Genomic DNA, 22134 nt, shown 5'->3' on the forward strand with positions numbered 1-22134 from the left:
TTTAGGTTTAAAAAAAACTATAAATATTTTGAAGTAAGAAGTTTAAATATCTTTGTCTATAGTTCTATGTCGGACAGGTCACTGTCCAGCACCACGCTTCCTGTCTGGAGAATTATTAGGGGCCCCTCTCGACTCGAGGTTTGGAGGTCAGCCCTGTCGAAGGTCAGCTAGCAGACATGGTCTCTTCATTGTGTGAGCTCATCGTCTCTAGTGGGTCCCTGGTTCCGAGACAGATGGTAAAAAAAATTTCCCACTAGATCGTACTCACAGTGGATGTATAAATTAAGGCACTGCACGCCGGAAGATTGAATGAATACATACAGTACTTGATGAAATCGCGATGATGTAAGAAAAGGGAATTTTCAGAGCTCCCTGTGAATGAAAATGAAACCAAGGAAAGTAAGGGCCTTTCATGGTAGCAACCCTAAAACAAAAATAATTTGGGGGATGGGAGGGGTCAGTGTCACAGTACTTTGTGAGAATCTAGATGGCACTGTTCAACCATCCTTGATGATTCGTATAGAATTTGAAAAATACAGGGGCGCCTGGATGGCTGAGATGTCAAGCGTCTGCCTTAGGCTCAGGTCATGACCCGGGGTCCTGGGATCGAGGCCCACATCAGGCTCCCTGCTCAATGGGGAGCCTGCTTCTCCCTCTCCCTACCCCCCGCCCCGGCCCTGCTTGTGCTCTCTTTCTCTCACTCACTTTCTCTCTCAAATAAATAAATAAAATCTTTTTAAAAATTAAGAAAAATACAAAGGAATTCAGCTACTGAGCTATATTCAGCTTCCTTAAAATTGTTTCTTTTTAGCCATTTGGAGGTTGCACGTAAAAGATTGTCTTAGTTTGTTTACATTTAGAGCGCGGCGTAGTTTAAGATTGCTTCCCACCCTGAGATTCTGTGATTTTAAGATGCTGTGTACTTGAAAGGAAATAACCTGACTTTCTTCTTTTCAAGGTTGTGTCTTAGTGCATTATAATCTCACACCCCTTCCGTTGTGTCGCATGTCTCGTCAGAGCAGTTTGCATGTATCAGCGGCTGGTCACCCACGGGGAGCCTTACTCTTTGGATACTTTATTTTTAACACACCGGGGCTGGATCATATATATCACTGCTGCCATCTTCTGGAAAGTCTTACATCTGAAAGAAAACGATTTCATCTGCTCCCAAAGAAGCACAGATGTGTGCCTCAGGCTTTGATGTTTCCCTTGACTATACTAAGGGATCCTGAGACACGATTTGATTCTTTCCCGTTCTTTTAACACAGAACTTCAGAGCTATGGAAAGGAATAAACGGCACATAATAAAATGCCTTTCTAATAGATGCTGTCGTGACAGAAAACAGGCAGGAAGAAACGTGGGCTTTCATGTACAGATCATTCAACTTTAAGGATCAAACCCTTATTTTAAGGGTCATTACTTGTGGTACCAACTGGCTCTCAACTGTATTGATCAGCAGACGCTGAATGTTCTGCATTGGAAGCTGTTCATTTGATTCCTTTTCATGTTTCCAAAGAGAAAATATACATACATTTCCTTTTGAATGTCTCCATGATGGGCATATGGGAAATCAAAGTCACACATCAATCAAATGACTTCTCTGCTGACAGGATATTGAATGATGAACATGACGGGCAATCCATATAGCTCCGTGGTCATACAGGACGGTCTAGGGGACTGACAGAGAACGTACCTCTGCACGTATACAAGCAAAGGGAGGCCAGCATCCCTCTCCCTACCGCAGTTAGGAGGGTCGACAAGCCTGGCATCTCCCAGGAGTTCCCGGTTTCATGCGGGACTTTCACCTAACAACAGTTATCAGCAAAATAGTGGGAATCGCTTTAATTAACAAGGGGCTTCACTGTCATCTTACTTTTCTATAGAATTTTGTTGCCTATAAAGCATCATAACCCTATGGGAAAACCATTTATTGTGTTTACTATGAGCCAGAAACTGTGTTAAATATTCATTACCTTATTATTCCTTCTTTACAAAAAAAATAAAGGAAAGAGATATTAGGATCACTCAGGATAATGAATAGTAGAGAAAGACCTCTGTCTGTCTCCAGGTCTGTCTGACTTCAGAATTTTTTCTTTTAAACATTAAAGTAGATCTGATTTTTAAAACTATACATACCTACTATGTGATTTCATGTATTACAATGTGTGATTCTTTTATGCATGGTCCAGGTCCAAGATTTTATCCATCCTTAAGATGAATAGTCAACATATATTAATTGCAAGGCAAAAAATATGACTTGAATGGTAAGGATGGTTTTACTATTACTTCTTAGAAAAAAAGTTTGTCGTACTGAACTTCCCACTTAGTAAACAGTTGTTTTAGGCACCTAGGATGAGCTAGTTACTACAGTTAAGTGAAAAGTTTGGCACAAACCTCCAGGCAGCTAATCCAAAGAGAAAAATGAATTGGATTAGCATATTCATTGTCAATAAAGGGACACGGTCCCGCTGTTGGGAGTGATAACCTTGTTCCTGGTGTTGACTTCTTTTTTTTTTTAATTTTATTGATATTCAGTTAATTAACATATAGTGTATTATTAGTTTCAGAGGTAGAGGTCAGTGATTCATCACTGGTGTTGACTTCTAAGCGCAATTGTCCTATGGGTACTTGGGCTTGAAGACACACACGGAAAGAGATTCGAACTACCATTTTGCAAATAACATAGAAAATTCAAGTCCTTGTTTTTTTCTATCAATCCATTTGCAAAAGAATTAACTGACCTAGTAAAGTTTTTCTATAGCAGCTGAGCTATGTCAGCCACCCAAAAGAGAGGCAGAACCAGTAGGAGGTAGATGTAGATATATAAGATGCTCAGCCGTCCCCTTAGATCTATAGATACATAGATAAACCTATCTTATATCAGTGTAGCCATATCTCTGGCCCTAACTCCACAAGCAGGTCTCCGAGAAGGGCAGGCTGGCACAGCCGGAAGCTGTTGTCCCCAGACAGACCCTCTACTTCTTGGGAAAACCTCAGTTCTGCTCTTAAAACCTTTCAACAGGTTGAATCAGGCACACCCAGATTATCTAGGATCATCTCTCCTCCTTAAAGCAAACTGAGCATAGATGTTGTAGGCCTACAAAATACCTTCACAGAAACACCCAGATTAGCGTTTGATCGAATAATTGGCAACTATGGTCTAGCCAAGTTGACACAGAAAGCTAACATTGTAGGAGCTAAGTTAATACAGTCCATATATCTTGCTTTCTAGTCAAATCTAATAAGGGATAGAGTTTAGAGAGCCAACATTTTAAGTATGTATAATGTTTATATTTTTTAAAGTCTTTCTTATTAAAGATTTTACTTATTTATGTATTTATTTGAGAGAGAGAGAGCGTAAGGGGGAGATAGAGGCAGAGGGAGAAGCAGGCTCCCCGCTGAGCAAGGAGCCCGATGCGGGGCTCGATCCCAGGGCCCTGGGATCATAACCTGAGCAGGAGGCAGAATGCTTAATCAACTGAGCCACCCAGGTGTCCCTTAAAAGTCTTTAATTTTTTTTTTTAATTTAAAGTTAACTACCGAAATTGGTGGCATTTATCAGATCTATCTCAAGAGAAAACAATCCGGGAAAAGTATACTGCATAAATATTTGGTAGTCCCTTCCTTTCAGTTAGTATTTACTCCTAAGGTGACTTTAGCAAATGTGAGACCACAGTTAGTTCATAGCAAGTCCCAGGTAAATTGCAGCCTTCTGCATTATGGGTTAGAACAAGATCCATGTGCCCCAGATGAGAGACAGGCAAGGTCAGCACCCCGAATGTGAAAATGTGGAAGCCGGATCTATCTTCTCAAGCTCTTTCTCTGGAAATATCTGTGCCACTGACCGTTTGAAAACTGGCCCAAAACGTTACCTCAAGGAGTTTTGTGTATGCCTAAGCCAGAGTTCCCCAGCCTTACTCTGTCCGCCCTGCCCCTAGCAACTCAGTAAGTGTTTCGTGGTGCTCCTAAACCAGAGGAAATGTAGTTTTGTTTATCAAATACTTAGGTCCAAACAGTTTTGTTTATTAAATACTCAGGTCCAAGTAAGATAAATAAGAATTAATGTCTTAGCAACACAATAGTCATTTGAAAAGATAGTTCACATAAATCAAAAGAAAAAAATATATATATTTTTAAAGATTTTATTTATTTATTTGACAGAGAGAGAGATAGTGAGAGCAGGAACACAAGCAGGGGGAGTGGGAGAGGGAGAAGCAGGCTTCCTGCCGAGCAGGGAGCCCGATGTGGGACTCGATCCCAGGACCCTGGGATCATGACCTGAGCCGAAGGCAGACGCTTAACGACTGAGCCACTCAGGCAACCCAAGAAAAAATATTTTTATTTCATTCTTAAATAACTACATCTCCTGTTGCAGACAGATGCTCACATGGTAGTTGTTTTTCTATCACAGTAACCAAAAACCCAGCTCTGCAAAGATATGTCATCAGAAGAAGAGAAGCACAATCCACAGTAACACCATGAACAGCCTTGAGTTAGTAATTCACACAGTGAACAACAGTATCACTGTGTCTTCTTCAAAAATTTAAAATATCCCATTACACCCCCATGAGCTTGTTGTGGCACCCCAGAGTGTCTCGGTGCACAGTTTGGGAACTAAAGGGCCTAAGCATTTGTACAATCACCTGGTTGAATTCTGAATAACATAATTAAAAACCTGAACATTTTTGGGGCACCTGGATGGCTCAGGCGGTTAAGCATCTGACTCTTGATTTCAGCTCAGGTCATGATCTCGGGGTCATGAGATCGAGCCCTGCCTGGGGCTCACACACTGGGCATGGGGCCTGCTTAAGATTCTTTCTCTCTCTCTCTCCCTCTCCTTCTATCTCTCCCCCACTTTAAAACAAAACAAAACACCCGAACATTTTCAAGATCAGACCTTCTAGGTATTTCCCCATTTTGTATGAGAAAGATGCAAGTTATTTAACTAGGAAGCCCGCTGCATGGTATCTCTACTTTTAAGTTACACTCTCTGAATGGAAGCAAATGAACAAGTACACTAATGTGAAATTATCACCAGCAGATTATTGCAGCTTTTCTTGCCTCTTGCCATGCTGAAACGGGGAGGCCTTCATCTTCGTGCGCTCTTCCTTTCCTGTTATGTTTTTAGTCCATTCTTCGTAGTCCCAGCGTGAAAGGGATTTAATGTCTTTGTGTCAGGAAAGGCCTATTTATTCTGACAAACTGATCAACCTCCAGGGTGTTCATCTACCATGAAACTGATTTTATATCTCATCCACTAGCTAATAAGATGTGGAGCGTCTTCCCTGTCACGCTGAGAGATCAGGCTTGCTTCCGTGGAAGGCGCTGGGGTGAAATCACACAGTGAGCGCCTCTCAATGATTGAACCATCCGGGCTGCATTTTTTGAATGTAGCGCGTGAGCGCAAAGCGATGGCTCTGGGGCAGACCCAAAGATGAGTGGACACATTAATTTAAAAAAAAAAAAAACTGTTTTTCATCTTAAGAGGAAGCCCTAAGATCCACTTCATTCTCTGTTCACTGGATTACCTTTCAGCTCAGGGAAAATAAAAAATGCCAGAAATTAAAACCCGGTGGTGTTGGCAGATTGTGTAAAGACAACCTGACACGCCCGTCTCCCACCAACCTAAATCTTTAAATAAAGTTTATATCCCACAAAATGGGGACCAGTCTCTGTGCTGTGAGAAGAAATAAGACTACAACACTCTAAAAATGATGGCTAGAAGGTAGACTGCCTCTTATCTGTAGAGGCCTTTTCCTTATCAAATCCTTGCCTTTCTTGTTTAATATGCTCAGCGATTAAGACAGTTTTCAGACGAGCTGTTGAAACAAGAAACTGGACACAGGGAAGGAGGGAGTTGTGTTTCTGCGGTGAAGACAACATGAAGGAAAACGGCCTCGGACGGGCTGTTCTTTTGGAGGCAAGGAAGGGTGGTGATGTATTGGGGGATAAAGCTGGACTTTTCTGTACCCTGTTTGTCTGGGGGTTTGTTTATCAGTTCAAACCAGTCTTATCTGAAGCAAAACTGGCTTGTGCTATAGAATATTCATTTGAGAACTTCAAGCCTCTGCAACTTTTCTGAGTCTTCCGGATTCTCACTGCCATTACTCTATCCATTATCGATGGCTGTGTAAAAAACACCCCAAAACTTAGTGATTTAAAACAACAACAGTCTTGTTCCTGTTTTGCCTTATTCTCTTTTTTTTTCCGACAAGGCCGTAATTGGGGCAGGGTCCTATAAAGACAGCTTGTCTCTGTTCCACCTGGGATCAGCTGGGGCAACTCATCCAGGGGATGGAAGAGCCCCTGGAAATACGGCTCAGACGCCCGGCGGGCAGGTTGGTGCCGGCTGCCTGCTGGCCCGCAGCTTGGGTTCCTCTGCACACCAGCCTCTCAGGAACACTGGCAGCACGGAAGCTGCCCGTTTCCTCAGGCCTGGGCCCAGAACGCGGCATACCATCACCTCCGCCACGGGCTATTGGCCAAGTAGTGAACGCATGCATATTTAAGCAGAAGAGACCTAGAACCTGCCTCTCCATGGGAAGAGTACCAGCTCATTCTGGGCCGATGCTGGAAAACCACCACCCACTGCCCACATTCCGTACTCCCTGATCATGCTCTCCTCTCTGCCAGAGCATCTTCTCCAAATACAGTTTTTACTGTGAGATGTGTTTCTCCCCAGGGAGTTAGAGAATGTTCCTGGAAGGGAACCTGTTTTCTGGTAAAGCAACTCCTTCCTCAGCTGTGAAACGGGATGGGAGGGGAGGAAACAGTCCCTGGCTGTTATCTGCTTGATGTTCAGAATGTGTTGTGTGTCAGCTGATGTGGACTCGCTCACCCGCCATGTACACGGATCCGACGAGATAGTTATTGTTGTTACCCCGGCTTCTCAAAGGGCACAGAGCTGAGGCACAGGCTTCCCGAGGGGTGTCGGTGGGCAGGTGACAGACTGATGACTTCAATCCCATGTGTCCGACTGCAGGGCCCACACCCTTAGCCACACTCTGGAGCATGGCTGGTGGCCATGGGGTCATTCGAGAGGGGCCTCCAGATTCCCGACGGTGGGAGGACAGCTTCTTTTTCCAGCACTCACTTTGTAGCTTCCTTCCCTGAAGGTGGAGGGTCTAGAGCAGTGAGTTGCTCCCCAGGTCTTTCCCATTCTGTGGTGTGTGAATGATGAAAGGGGCACCAACACCAGGTGAGCAGATCCGCTCCAGGCCGTGTATCAGCTACCCGCGCCTGCCATAACAAAGTACCACAGACTGGGGGGCTCCAACAGCAACAGTTATTTTCTCACACTCCCACAAGCTAAAAGCCCAGGAACAAGGTGTCAGCAGGGTTGGGTCCACTGAAGCCTCTCTCCTGACTTGCAGATGGCCGCCTTCTTGCTGTGTCCCCCCACGGTCATCTCTCAGTCCACGTGTGTCTGTGTCCTAATCTCCTCTTTATAAAGACGCCAGTCACGCAGGATTGGGGCCGACTCTCATGACTTCATTTTACCATACTTACCTCTTCAAAGACCCTATTTCCAAATGCTATCACGTCCTGAGGTACTGGGGGTCAAATTTCACCATATGAATTCGCAGAGGACACAATTTATTTCTTCTTTCCGTAATAGGCTTTCAATGCAAAACTAAGTCTACTAGCATGAACTTATAAATCCTCTGTGTATGTAAACAGATCTTGGATGTGAAATTCTTGAATAAAGTTGATTTCCTCATAATCCTAACACCAGTACCACTCAACGACAGGTATTTGTTTACATTATTTTCTCTTCTGCCAGACTGGAAACATCATAAAGATAGGAAATAAGACTCGTGCATCTTTGAAACCCTGCTATAGGGCTTGGAACATTATTTAGTAAAGAGGGAACAATACCATCAAAATATAACTTTATTTCTCTTTGCAAAAAGTAATTTGGCACAGAAGCCATCACACAAGTCGGAGGAATGACTGTAGCGAGCTTGGAAAAGGAAAAACACGTTAGGTCCAAATGCAGCCAACAAACCCATCCCTAACACGTGTGTGTTCTTCCGCAGTTCGTCTTCTGCCGGGACTGTAAGGAAGCGTACCATGAAGGTGAATGCGGCACCCTATTTGAAGCCTCAGGAGCAGTTACTCAGGTAGAGTGCCCTCTTCCTTCTACAAAATAGGGCTCGGGATATGGGTGAGAGACAGAAGCTTTTTCCTTAAGGTCAAGAGGGTTCCAATCTAAAACAAAACAAAACAAAACAAAAAAACAAAACCAAAAACCCAAAACCAGACTAGCAGCCTATAGCCACGGGGAATGGGACTCTGGCTATCCCACCCTCACGATCCTCCCAGAACCACCCACCTCCTCAGGGTAGGGCTGTAGATGGCCATTGGGATATGCCCCAGGGGTATATGGAATAGGGGAAAGGAACATAGCATGATCAGAGGAGTCTTTAGAGGAGAGAGAAAACAATTTAACAATTTCTGAATCAGAGCAATCAATATTAACCCCACATTTATAGTTTTTTCAGAAGTGCCTTGTTTAAAATCAGTGGTGAAGCTATCTCCAGGAATGATGTGCGTAGAAGTATTATATGATGCAAGGATATTACTGTTTCTAAGCAGTATCATGAAGTATGCTAAATTGTATTTCAGTCTTGATTAGGTAAAGAACATGTTTACTGAGCCTTAATCTCCAATGTACTATATCAAGCTTAGGGAAATGCAAATACATTTTCTTTTATTTATTAATTATGATCAGCCAAACCTTAGAGGAAAGGAATAAAAATTTCAGCACAGTTGATGAATTTGCTCACTATTTTTCTACTGATAGAGATGTTAACAAGGTTTTAAACATCAAATCTACCAGATAAATCTTTTAGTTACTTTATTGACAGGAACCTCATAAATAGACATAGAAATTTCAGAACATTTTAATTTTACAGTACAGAATTTAAAATACCTGAATGTTCTGAAAGAGCATAAAGAAGTATATCTTTGTAAGGTATTCTGTGGGCTTACTTACTAATGTTAACATAACCACATAAACATAACTAGTGAATTCAGGTCTTCTCATCGGCTTCTAAAATGTTGGCCAGAAGCATGTTGGGAGACAGGTCTGAATTGCCATTTCTGCAACAGAGGCAGCAAATACTCTTTCTGGTGATTTGATTTTAGCCCAGGGGCGTTCAAATACGAGCTCACTGCATACTGATGTCAGGAATATTATCCCTGAGACACCCCTGCCTCAGCACCACTGCAGCCCAGAAGAGCTAGACTAGACCAAGATGCCAAGAAATGGAGTTGGTCTAGCAACTTACATCCATATGCTCTTATGACCACAAACATGGACAAAGGCTTCCATTCAAGAAGAACTAACCAACCCTGGTGTTAAAGATTGAGGTAACCCCCCAGAATTTTTTAAAGCCATTCAAACCTTAATGTTCAACTCAGGAAAGTGGGAGAAAGAAAGTTAGAGCTGGCCTTAAGCATAGATGACCAGGACCCAGGGGCCTGTGTCTGCAAAGACTACCAATTAGCAAACATTAAATCAGGTATTTGTATCCACCAGACATTCTGCTGGAAAACTGCAGGTAAGTATTTTTTTTTTTTAAGATTTATTTATTTATTTTAGAGAAAGAGTGAGCAGGGGCAGGGGCAGAGGAAGAGAGAGAATCTCAAGCAGACTCCTCACTGAGCACAGAGCCTGACACAGGGTTCGATCCGATGACCATGAGATCGTGACCTGAGCCAAATCAGGAGTCAAACACTTAACCCACTGCACCACCCAAGCACCCCTGCAGATAAATATATTTTTCTTCAGAGTCACATAAAGGAGTCATAGGGGAGACTTAAAGGAAAATATATAACAATATTGATATGCTAAAACGAAGTTTAGGAAATCTATAGCTTTGTATAATGCTTCCCCAGAAAAGTCATGGAAGGTAGATCAGAGTTTGTCAAAAGGACAGTGGGTTAAGGATGATAAAGAACATCCCAGCAGAAAATACTGCATGGACAAAGATACAGAGGCAAATAACTTAACTGGTGCACAGATATTTAATAGATGTTGAGCGATCGTTACATCTATAAAGAAAAAGACATTATTTCATTCATGCATCAAATATGTGTTAAACACCTATAATCATTAGGCTTTGTTTTAGGCTCTGGGGATAAAGTACCTGCTCTCACAGACTTTATACTACTTTATTAGATGCCACAAGGGTTGCACAAACAATCAGTATGATAGGAATTCAGAAAAAGAATAGTTAATTCAGGACAGTTATCCCAGAAAGAATTCAGGAAGAGGTGGCCCTCAATAAGACCTCCCTGAAACGAGGGTCCTTCCTTCCTTGCTCAAGCTGCTGGACCAACCTCATACCCCTCTTATGGTATGAAACAAAACAAATTGACCAACTGAGCTGGAAGAGTCTGTCTATCCACTGTTGCCTGAGAACAGAAGGCAACTTCTTGGGGTTTTGCTGCCCTTTTCCCCTACATCTCTGATTTATTAGGGTCCTACAGGAAAAAGAATCCAACTCAAATGTGCACATGAAGAGATTTTAACTAAAAGGTCATGGATGACCTACAGTGGTGGGGAAGAGTCGCAAGAACCCAAACAACATGGAGGGCCTCCAAGGGCACCGTCAGTGGGGAGCCATGACCGCCCGAGGCCTGAAGGGACAAAAGAAGGAAATGGTGTCACACAGGGAATAACCCTGGGGGCTGGAGCCATGGAAGTGGGGCCTCTTGACAGCCAGTATAACCACAGAGGGTCCAGCATTGCCAGAAGTGGGCCCCAAGCAGGAAGGGAATGAAGATGGACATCTCCACTTCCCTCTCCCACCCTCCGATCTCTTGCTGATGTCTCCACATCCAACCAAAAGCCAACCTCGAGGGGTCCTAGCAACACAGCCTGGGGGAGTCAGCCTTCCAGGTGCAGGCCAGAGGAGGGTAAAAAATACAGAATAACCAGTGAATTCTCTATGATCTGATTTACCAAGTCTCCAAAGCCTCCTGATTTCAATCATAGCTACTCTTGGACATGGAAAAGGATGAACCACGTGAACTATTTCATCAAACTAAAAGACCCAATTCCATTCAGTAAGAGAAAGGACTTTTATTTTAGTAGGACCAATTTGTTGTCTGTTCCCTCTATTTCTCTCAAAAAGCAGATGACCTCTGCAATTCCACTGATACGAAATCTTTGAAAGGAGGACTCTCTACACATCTGACAATAAAATCTAATTGCAGGCCCCCTCTTGGAACTGAAGGCTTTGGATGCAGCGTCGTGTCTGGATTTTGTTTGTACTAACAAAGTACCCTCATTAACCCTCTTCACATTTCCTTTCAATTCAATTCACCTGTAAGGTTTCTCCTTTCAGTATTTGTGCCTGCTCTCCACTGTTCTCCCTTGAAAGCTGAGTGGTTTCTAGTCTTTGATATTACATTATCCAGCCAAGCAAGCCCATGTCTAATGGAGCCCAGTCAGGCTTTTTTCATCAGTTAGGCTGCTTGACCCTAAACTTAATGCATTTTTTGATTAATGCAATATTTTTCTTTAAAAAAAGCAAACTCAAAAATTGGTTTTAAATTGGTTTTAAAATATTGAGCAAGCTTTAGGTTGAAACTGCTGGGAGTTTGGGAAATCGGTGACAGAAGATCAATCCATCACAGGCTAATGAGAGTCCAGTCCTATTTGCTTCCCCTTGTTCTTGCCTGCTTGTTCTCCTCCTCATGTTCTGTCTCCTTCCATATATCCCCTCTGGAGTCTTTCTAATAAGTAAACACTTGATCTTGCAAACCACATAAATTGATTAATTTTCCCAGTGGTTCCAAGGAGTAGATGTTATTCTCCCTATTCAACTGGAAGGAAAACTGAGACTTCTGGATTTTTAATGGCATTGTCCAAAGCCACAAAGGAAATCATTTTCAGTGGCAGTAGCTGATCAAAGTAGTTTGGGAACAGTGACTGCTCTCACTGAGTTAACAAATCTATAGTGTCTAAAGGGAGCGTACCCATCCCTGCCTGCCAAGCTCCTACTCAACCTTCAAGACCCAGATCATATGTCACCTGCATGAAGCCATCTGCCCACACTACTACCTCCTTGAAGCTTTACAACTGTAAATGCTTCTGTTATACATTCATCACACTGAAGTATTGTTTCCCTGTCTCTTCACTAAAATTCAGAGCTTTGTTGGTGCAAGGTTTGTACCTATTTTGTCCTTATAACCTCTAGTGCCCAGGATGCCTGGGATATAGTAGGTACTCATTAAGTGCTGTTTGAAAGAATGACAGCTCTTTCCTTCATCCCCAAACCTCCCTTCTCACCATGAAGCCGGGAAAGCATTCTACAAGAATGGTGGAGAGGAGTCATCCAAGATGGTGACAGAGAGGCTGCTGAGCTCCCTGCGCTCACAGATGCACCAAACCTACAGCTACACATGGGGCAGTGCCCTCTGATAGAGATCCAAAAACTAGCTGAGTGACTCCTACATATCAGATGAATAAGGAAATACCCACATCAAAATGGGTAGGAAAGGCTGAGACACACTCTTGCCATAAACCCTACTCCTAGCACTGTGCCATACAATCAGTATGGAACCCCCAACTCACAGCTTCTCCCAGAAGGGCGAAGGGTTTGGACCCTACATCTAGCACCCCAACTGTAAAGACTGGGTGCCAAACACCTAGCTCTGAAAACCAATAAAGCTTATGACTATGAGACCCACAGGACTATAGCAAACACAGAAGCAATTCCTACGGGGCACACCGCAATCACCACATCTATCCCCACAGGACTCAGCACAGAGGGAGCAGGCAAAACCTCCCATCTTCCAGTCTTTCCATGAAGGAGGTTTGCCTGCATACTTTGAAAGCTGCTGCCTCCAGGCCAGACTTCTAATTTAGCAGGCACTAGGGGTTGGCTGTGATCCTCTCCAAAGACCAAGCAAACACGAGGATGCCTCTCTCACCTTCTCCCTCTAATCCACCACAAGTTGCCAGTGTCCTCCTGGAAGGAGCTTGTGCACAAGTCTGCACCCCAACTTCTATGGCTCTTACCCAAGGGACGGGTCTCTGATCCCTGGCCCTGATAGTCAAAGAGGCTTCCATTCATGAGTCCCACAGAACTGTAGCAAACAAAGAAGCAGTTCTTAACTGGCTATCCCCACCCAGGGCTCAGCATAGAGGAACCAGGCAAAAAACACGATCTACCATCTTTCCCTGAAAGGGGTTTATCGAAATACTTTAAAAGCTGCCACCTTAGAACAAGGCTTCCAATTTAACAGGCATCTGAGGGCTAACTGCAATCTTGCCCAGAGACAAGGGAAGCCAGCAGACACCTTTCCCACCTCCCTTCAGCCTATTCCAGTAAAAGAAGCAAGCTGCCAGTATCTCCTTGGAAGGAGCTTGTTCAACAGCAGGCTAGATGAAGTAGAAGAAAGGATCAACAAGTTCAAAGACAGGCCAGTGGAACTCATCCAACCAGGGCAGCAAAAAGAGAAAAAGAATTTTAGGGGTACCTGGGTGGCTCAGTTGGTTAAGCATCTGCCTTTGGCTCAGGACATGATCTCAAGGTCCTGGGATCAAGCCCCACATGGGGCTCCCTGCTCAGTGGGGAGCCCGCATCTCCCTCTCCCTCTGCCTCTCCCCCTACTTGTGAGCTTTCTCTCTGTCTGTGTCAAATAAATAAATAAAATCTTTAAAAATAAGAAAAGAAGAATTTTAAAAATGAAGATAGCATGAAGGACTTATGGGACATTATCAAGAAGACCAATATCCAGATTATTGGAATCCTGCGAGAAGAGAGAAAGTCAGAAAGCTTATTCAAAGAAATAATGGCTGAAAACTTCCCTAACCTAGTAAAAGAAACAGATATCCAGATCTAGGAAGTTCAAAATGTACTAAATAAGATCTAAAGAGATCCACATCAAGACACATTGTGAATTGTCAAAAGTTAAAGACAAGAAGAGAATCCTAAAAGCAGCAAGAGAAACGCAACTTGTTTTGTACAAGGGAATTCCCAGAGGACTGTTAGCAGATTTTTCAGCAGAAACTTTGCCAGCCAGAAGGGAGTGAGGTGATATATTCAAAGTACTGAAAGAAAAAGACTGCCAACCAAGAATTCTCTACACAGCAAAGTTGTCCTTTAGGATTGAAGGAGAGATAGAGTTTTCCAGAAAAACTAAAGCTGATGAAGTTCATGACCACTAGACTGGCCTTAGAAAAAATGTTAAAGGGAGTTCTTCAAAACTGAAATGAAATGCCTACATCAAGAAACAACAACAAAAATCTCAAATAAACAATGTAACTGGACACATCAAGGAGCTACAAAATTAAGAACAAACTAAGCCCAACGTGAGTGGAGGAAAGGAAATAACAAAGATCAGAGCAGAAATAAATGACATGGAGACCAAAAAGATAATGGCAAGCAACAATAAAACTAAAAGCTGGGTTTTTTTTTTTAAAGATAAACTAAATTGGCAAACCTTTACTAAGACTTACCAAGAAAGAAAGTCTCAAATAAATAAAATCAGAAATGAAAGGAGACAAAACAACTGATACCACAGGAATACAAAAGATCCTGAAACTACTATGAACAATTATACACCAACAAATTTGGACAACATAGAAGAAGTGGAGAAAAAACCTACAACCTACCAAGATTGAATCATGAAGAAATAGAAAATCTGGACCAACCAATTACCAGTAAGAAGATTGAATCAGTAATCAAAAACCTCCCAACAGGGGCTCCTGGATGGCTCAGTCCGTTAAGCATCTGCCTTTAGCTCAGATCATGATCTCAGGGTCCTAGGATTAAGCCCTTCATCAGGCTCCCTGCTCACTGGGGAGTCTGCTTCTCCCTCTCCCTCTGTGTCTGCCCCCGACTCATGGTTGCTCCCTCTCTCTCTCAAATAAATAATTAAAATCTTAAAAAAAAAAAAAAAAACTCCCAACAAACAAAAGTCCAGGATCAGATGGCTTCACTGGTGACTTCCAGCAAAAATGTAAAGAATTACCACCAATTCTTCTCAAGGACTTACAAAAAATAGAAAGGGAATACTTCCAAACTCATTTTACGAGGTCAGCATTACCCTAATGCCAAATCCAGACAGGGACATTACAAGAAAAGAAAATTACTGGCCAATATCCATGATGAACATAGATCCATAAATTCTCAACAAAATATTAGCAAATTCAATTCCACAATACATTAAAAAGATCATACACCATGATCAAGTGGGGTTTATTCCAGGAATGCAAGTACAGTTCAACATCCACCAGTCAATATGATATATTAACAAAATGTTAAAAATCAACATGATGCATTAACAAAATGAAGGATAAAAATCATATGAACATCTCATTAGATGCAGAAAAAGCATTTGACAAAACTTAGCATCCATTCCTGATAAAAACGCACAACAAATTATGTATAGAGGGAATGTACCTCAACATAATAAAGGCCATATATGACAAGCTCACAGCTAACATCATACTCAATGGTGAAAAGAAAGTTTTTCCTCTTAAGATCAGGAACATGACAAGGATGTCCATAACTTTTATTCCACATAGTACTGGAAGTCCCATCCAGAGCAGTTAACCAAGAAAAATAAATAAAAGTCATCCAAATAAGAAAGGAAGAAGTAGCATCTCTATTTGCAGATGGCATGATATTATATACAGAAAACCCAAAAGATTGCACCAAAAACCTGTTAGAACTAATAAACGACTTCAGTAAAGTTGCAGGATATAAAATCTATATGCAAAAATCAGACTTACAAATGGCCAACAGGTACATGAAAAGCTGTTCAACATCATTAAACATCAGGGAAATGCAAATCAAAACCACAAAGTATCAAAAAGACAAGAGATAACAAATGCTAGCAAGGGTGTGGAGAAAGAAACTATGAAAAACAGAATGGAGGGTTCCCAAGCAATTAAAATTAGAAATACTGTATGATCCAGCATTTTCACTTCTGAGTATATATTCAAAGGAAAGAAAATCATCTCAAGGAGATATTTGCATTCCCATGTTCATAGCAGCATTATTCACAATACCCAAGGTACAGAAACAACCTAAGTATCTGTCAACAGATGAAAGGTTAAAGAAAATGTGGTATATTATTCAGTCTTTTAAAAAGAAGGAAATTATGTCATTTGCAACAACATGAATGAAACTGGAAGGCATTATAAGCCAGACAAAGACGAATCCTGCATGGTATCACATATATTTGGAATAAAAAAAAAAAAGTCAAACTCATAGAAACAGGGAGTAGAAAAGTGGTTGCCAGGGGGTAGGGGATGGCAAAAATAGGGAGAGGTTGGTAAAAGGGTACAAACTTTCAGCTGTAAGATGAGTAAGTTCCAATGATCACATGTATAACCTGGTGACTATAATGAATAACTGTGTTGTATAATTAAAACTTACTAAGAGAGTAGAACTGAAATGTTCTCACATACACACACAGTAATATGTGAGGGTGGTGGATGAACTAACTCAGTGGAGGGAATGATTGCACAGTGTATGACACATCACATTGTCATGTTGTACACTTTAAATATCTTACAATTTTATATGTCTATCATACCTCAGTAAAGCTGAAATTAGAACCACGATGTGGATAAATTTTCAGATGGAAAATATCTTTCATAACAAAAGCTCAAAGAGTCATGTCTCTTCAAAGGCAAAAAATCTAGCTACTTGCTTTCATAATTGGGTGAAAGCAGAAAAAAATGGTAACTCTAAAATGTTCACTGTAGTTTGTTTTACATAATAAAAAAATAAATAGTTTAAAAAATTTTAAACGGATGGGCAGTGACTTCAGGGCTGACTTTTGCCTTAGCCATCTTTTGAATCATAAGAGAAAATAAGTTTGCCCACAATAACCCACTGTTCCCTCCATCTGCCTCCTAAATTAGAAGAATAAACCTCCATTTTGCCTGGGAGAAAAATAATAATGTATGTTTGTATAGTACTTGTTTACAAAGCACTTTCAAATACACCTTCTCATTTTGAGCTCTTCACAACATTATGCCATAGACTTGGATTATAGACAAGGTATAAGGAGAGAGAGTGACCACCCAAGGTCATAGAGTTGACAATCAATCTTTCTAAGTGGTGTCACTCTGCATTTTGAAAAGGGAATATGTGTATGTTATTGTTGGCTAGTGAAATACTGTACCACCGTGGCACTCAAATGCCGACAGGGACCAGACGATTAGTGTCCATGAGCAGATTCATGGAGTTTCCTATGTTTTGATAAGGATGAAGATACATTTCATTTTCTTCTAATTTTCCAGCAACAGAAAAGCACATTAAAACAATTGCCTGCAAACACAATTGTACATAGCCTGTGGGGGTCTGAGCAAACCTGGAAAGACATAGCTCCAGTCAATTTTGCTAAGTAAAAATGGGGGGGGAGCAATGTTACCAGATCTTCCAGACTGATTTATTTTATTTTTTAGTAGCTTGAAATTCATGTGTTTATGTTAAATATCCTTATTTTAAGTGTTGAGAGCTAACTGCATAAAAATTTAAATACATCTCATTTAAATACGTCTCAGTGAAGAACCAGCAGCACCAAAATTCCCAGCAGCCGATGTGGGGCGAGATGTGGCAGAGGGTCCACCACCAGACCCGAGGTGGTATCTATAGGTATCTATAGGTAAAATTTTGTCTCCAATCACTGTGTTAAACCTTTTGTTACATGACTTTGAATCTGATTTTGGCTAAGTCTTCATTTCTTATAATCAATAAAAAGAAGAAAAAAAGAGATATCCAGTAAATACTTATAAAGCATCTACTCTGTACCATTAAGTCTAAATTTCTTACAAAGAACCTAATTGAATAACTGATCCATTAAAAAAAAAAAAGACTACAGGTATTTTGGATATAACATTAAACAAGACAGACCCAGCCTTTGATCTCATGAGGTTTATAATCTAGTGACATAGAAAAACTAAACAAATAATCAAAATACTATATGCTGAGAGGCACAATCAGGGAAGTTGAGGATGCTATGACATCTAGTTTTCTAAGACGTTCAAGGAATTGGTCACAGGAAGAAATGAAGCCTGAGACTGAGAAGATGAGCTATCCAGACAAGGACAGGACTTAAAGATGCTCTAGGCAGAGATGAAGTACGCAAAGTTCTAGAGATGAAGGAGAAGGGCATGTTCAGAGAATTGAGAGCAGCTCAGTATGATCACGGCATAAGGTGTTGGCGGCAGTAGCAATAGACCGAGCTGGAGAAATAGGCAGAGGGTAGCAAATAAAGGGTTATATGAGTCATGTTAAGGACGTTGGAATTAAGGGCACTGGGAAGGCATTGAAGGATTCGAAGAAGATCGACATTGTCAGATGGGTGTTTTTGAAAGATCGCTAGCGGGGCTAGTATATGACTCTTGGTTTCCGCTAAGGTCATGATCTCAGGGTTGTGGGATCGGGCTCCGCACTCAGCAGGGAGTCTGCTTGGGGTTCTCTCTCTCCCTCTCCCTATGTCCCGCCCCCCGCTCATGCTCACCCCCTCTCTCTCCCTCTAAAAATAAATCAATAAATCTTAAAAAAAAAAAGAAAAAAAGAAAGAAAGAAAGATAAATCACTAGCTGCGGTAAGAGAAACAGTAGGTAACTGTAATAGTTTTCAGGAAGCAGACCCTGCGACCAGAGGTTTGAGAGCAAGTATACTGGAGGGTGCCCTGGGGAGCACTGTGCAGAGCGAAGGGGGCAGGGTTGGGCGGAGGGGGTTGAACGGTGGTGCAGCTACAACAGTCCTACAAAGTGCTCTGGAGCAGGAACAGTCCTTCAGAGTTGCTCTGCATCACAGGGGCCAGGCCTTTGCACCCCTGTCACCCCCAGTGGTCCAAGCCCAGGGTTGTGTGCCGTACTAAAGCCCCGACTACTGAACGTGACCATTTGCTATCAAAAGCACTGCTGCTTAGACGCTCCAGCCACACAGGGCTCCAGAGCACACCAGGAGCTTTATTCCAACTGGTGTGCATAACTCTTAGCTGCAGAGCCCTAGATACCATCATTGTGATCCTCCTCTGGCTTGCAATAGACTCCACATGGTCTTTTCCCAGCACAGACAGCTTGAATACCATGGGAGCATGGCCAGAGACAGGATGCTCGCATGGCAGCCTGGCCTTCTGCACAGCGCTCTGCAGCCCCGGACCCCCTCAAGGCTGCCAGTGCTCATCGGCCACCAATAACAGCCTCCTTTATGGCCACCAGCTGGTGGGTCTCTACCTGCACCCCCCATTTTAGAGTTTGTGTCCTAGGACCACTCCTGCTACCCAGCTGTCATAGGTCAGTTTCCCAGGGAGACAGCCTCTGAGACTTGCACACAGGAGGGTCTTGGGGAACACTGTCAGGAGCAGCACTGTGGGAGGAAAAGGAGGCAGGATTGAGCAGCGGGAGGAGGTGACACCGATGAGCTGAACAGAAGATGGGGTGGGGCTGGGAAGTCAGGTGGCTCTTGAGAGTTGTCTGCCTCAAGGCAGGGGGCCAGAGGCTGGCCTTCAGCATGCATCCACGTCACGGGATGTGGCCTGTCCCCATATCCACGAATGCTCTTTGAGGGAAAGGCCCAGGTAGCATCTCAGTGAAGAACCAGCAGCACCAAAATTCACAGCAGCTGATGTGGGGCGAGATGTGGCAGAGGGTCCACCACCAGATCCAAGACTAGAGAGATGGCTGGTGCACTGGTGAGGGCAGCCAGGAATGCCGAGCGGTGGGGTTGGAGGTCTGGTCTGCAGACCTTGTCAGTGAGCTAGAAGACAGGATGAGAGAAGCAGAAGTTCAGGTCGGTGCTCAGATTTCTAACTTGGGTGGATGATGGTGCCCTCCCTAGAGGAGGAAACACTGGAGCAAAAGCAGAGTGTGCAGGGAGAGACAGCTCACTTTGGACGTCTGAGGGCAGGTGTTCAGGGCGTGAAGGGATGGATGCATAGAGCACCTGGGAGGGGACGCCTAGGTTGGAGCCGAGGATGTAGTGTCCAGTCGCTTACCCCTCAGCCATGGTCCCTACCCCAGCCTCCTCGGGTGTTCAGCCAGAGGCCGGGAGGGGTGCCTCCCTGGGGAGGAGAATGAGACAAGGACACTCAGGAGAGCCTGGATTCCTGGATCTGTTTTGCCTCCGTATCTCATCCCCGTTATCTCTGGGCCATTTTCTGCGTTCCGCACAAGCGCTGCCCCAGAACTGGGAGCCAGGTGAACTTTATTCTCCCAGAGGTACAGGTCCCGGTTATTTAGGAGTGTAGTTCCGGAATCACTCGTTGGTTTAAGTAAAGCAGCTTTATTGGTCACCACCTCCCTGAAGCCCTCGGGTCTGGACGCAGCCTGGTGGGGGCGCGGACGCCAGGGACGGTGATGCATCCGCGCAGGTGCCTCCCAGCGCGTGGCTCAGGGCGCAGGAGCCGAGTGAGTGCCCAGACCCACCAGCCCTCTGTAGCCCATGAGAGGTGGGCTCTGGGGGAGCGGGGCTGGTACTCACAACAACTGGTTCTGATTTTCCCCACTTCCAGGCAAGTCACTCAAATTCTAACAGCCTTGTTCCTCACCTGCCGCATGGGGCCAGTAAGATCTACTGAGCTATAAATAATAAAATGAGAATGTGTGTGAATCATTTTATAAGTTGTAAAGTACTACAAAACGGTAAAACCTGGGCTTTGGGTATTTTTAAGGTTGAATGCTAAAAATGTCAGGCATTACAGAGAGAGAAAATGAAAAGACAACACCCTAGGACAAAGGGAGGCATGCATGCACCCACGTACACACACACATGCACACGCACGCGGACACACGGACCGGACCTCAGAGACAGACCCTTAGCACACAGACCAGGTCTCTGTCTCTCCAGGGACCTTCCTGTCCTTCAGACTGCTTCCTTTTTTTCTGGAGCCGTCACTCTAGGAAGAGCCCGCACTGAGCCCCGGCTGAGCACTTCCTGGGGCTCAGCCTCTCCCACGGGGCCTCTCCCCTCTCTCTAGAAGCCTCCCCAGCCTGGTGTTCACACTGGGGGACACAATCCGCCAGGCTACCTGAGCTCTCTTACCTCAGCTCCAGCCAGAGCTCAGCCCTCCTCCCAGACACCTTCCCAGAGTCCCCCCATCCTCAGCAGTCCGGCTCTGGAACACCTCCCCAGGCAGGGGCGGGCTCCCCTCTATGGCTTCTGGATCCAGAGGGGGATTAGGAATCCCGGCCAGCCTGCTAGAAAAGGGCCAGATGTAGACCTCTCACCCTAATTTGCTAGTCTATATCCTGTGTAACAGACAGAACCTCACACACCCCCCACATACACACCATGCACCCCCTCACTCCCCCCCACACCACACACCCCACATACACATACACCACATGCCACCCTCACACCCCCACACCCCTCACACACCCCACATACACACCCCACACCAGAGACTGTTTTTTCTCCTCCCGAGGAGAACATTCCCTGGCAAGCCTCATTTCCTCTTCAGCAGGAAGAGGGGACATGGCTGCAGAGCACCCCCTCATTCACCAGATGGCGCTAAATCCTTAAGGGAAAAGATATTTTGCAAGAACCTGTGGCCAAAAGGAGATGACGAGGGGGTGGGGGGGGAGCATTTGCCCCTTTGGACGGACCACAGGGACAGGAGAATCAAAGGACTGTTTTCACAGGAGCGGCATTCCTGAGGGAAGTGCAGATGTGAAAAACTAAGAGCTGGCTACTGGCTGCTGTAAATCCTTCACTCGTTGATAGATTAACAATGTGGGGGGGGGATATATATTGTCATCTGCAGGAGGGCTCGTTGACCGTTTGTGGGGAAAAATGGTTCATCTGCTCTATCTGATTACCTGCAATCAAATGAAGCCCTTGCCCAACGCAAGCACAAAAGGATAGCACATTTAAATTGCTCACTGCGGTTTCCCAAATTTTCATTTCATTTCTCTCAGCAAGAACCACTTGTGCATCTCTCGTCTGCCCGGTCTTGTTCTGTGAGGAATCCAAGGCAAGCCAGAATGGTTTTGAAGTCAAACAGATTTGGTCTTGAAAATGAGTTTCAGCCACGGCAAGCCGTAACGGTTACTTTCTGTAACCCTGGGCTAGGCAGCGGAGCCCAACTGGTCTGGCAAACACTAGTCTAGTTGTTGCTGTGAACGCATTTTTAGATTTCACCAA

General features: G+C 43.8%; 1 protein-coding gene across 4 annotated transcripts in view; it reads left to right on the top strand.

The window, feature by feature from the left end:
• Positions 1 to 22134, top strand: part of PRKN (parkin RBR E3 ubiquitin protein ligase) — a 1294051-nt gene that overhangs the window by 1245875 nt on the left and 26042 nt on the right. For all 4 annotated transcript variants that reach the window (XM_032407521.1, XM_032407520.1, XM_032407518.1 and 1 more), the window contains exon 10: positions 8041 to 8124. In XM_032407521.1, the coding sequence (XP_032263412.1) occupies positions 8041 to 8124 (84 nt within the window). The remainder of the gene's footprint in view (positions 1 to 8040; positions 8125 to 22134) is intronic.

The sequence above is a fragment of the Phoca vitulina genome, unplaced genomic scaffold, assembly GCF_004348235.1.
Source record: "Phoca vitulina isolate PV1807 unplaced genomic scaffold, GSC_HSeal_1.0 scaffold9, whole genome shotgun sequence".
NCBI classification, from domain to species: domain Eukaryota; kingdom Metazoa; phylum Chordata; class Mammalia; order Carnivora; family Phocidae; genus Phoca; species Phoca vitulina.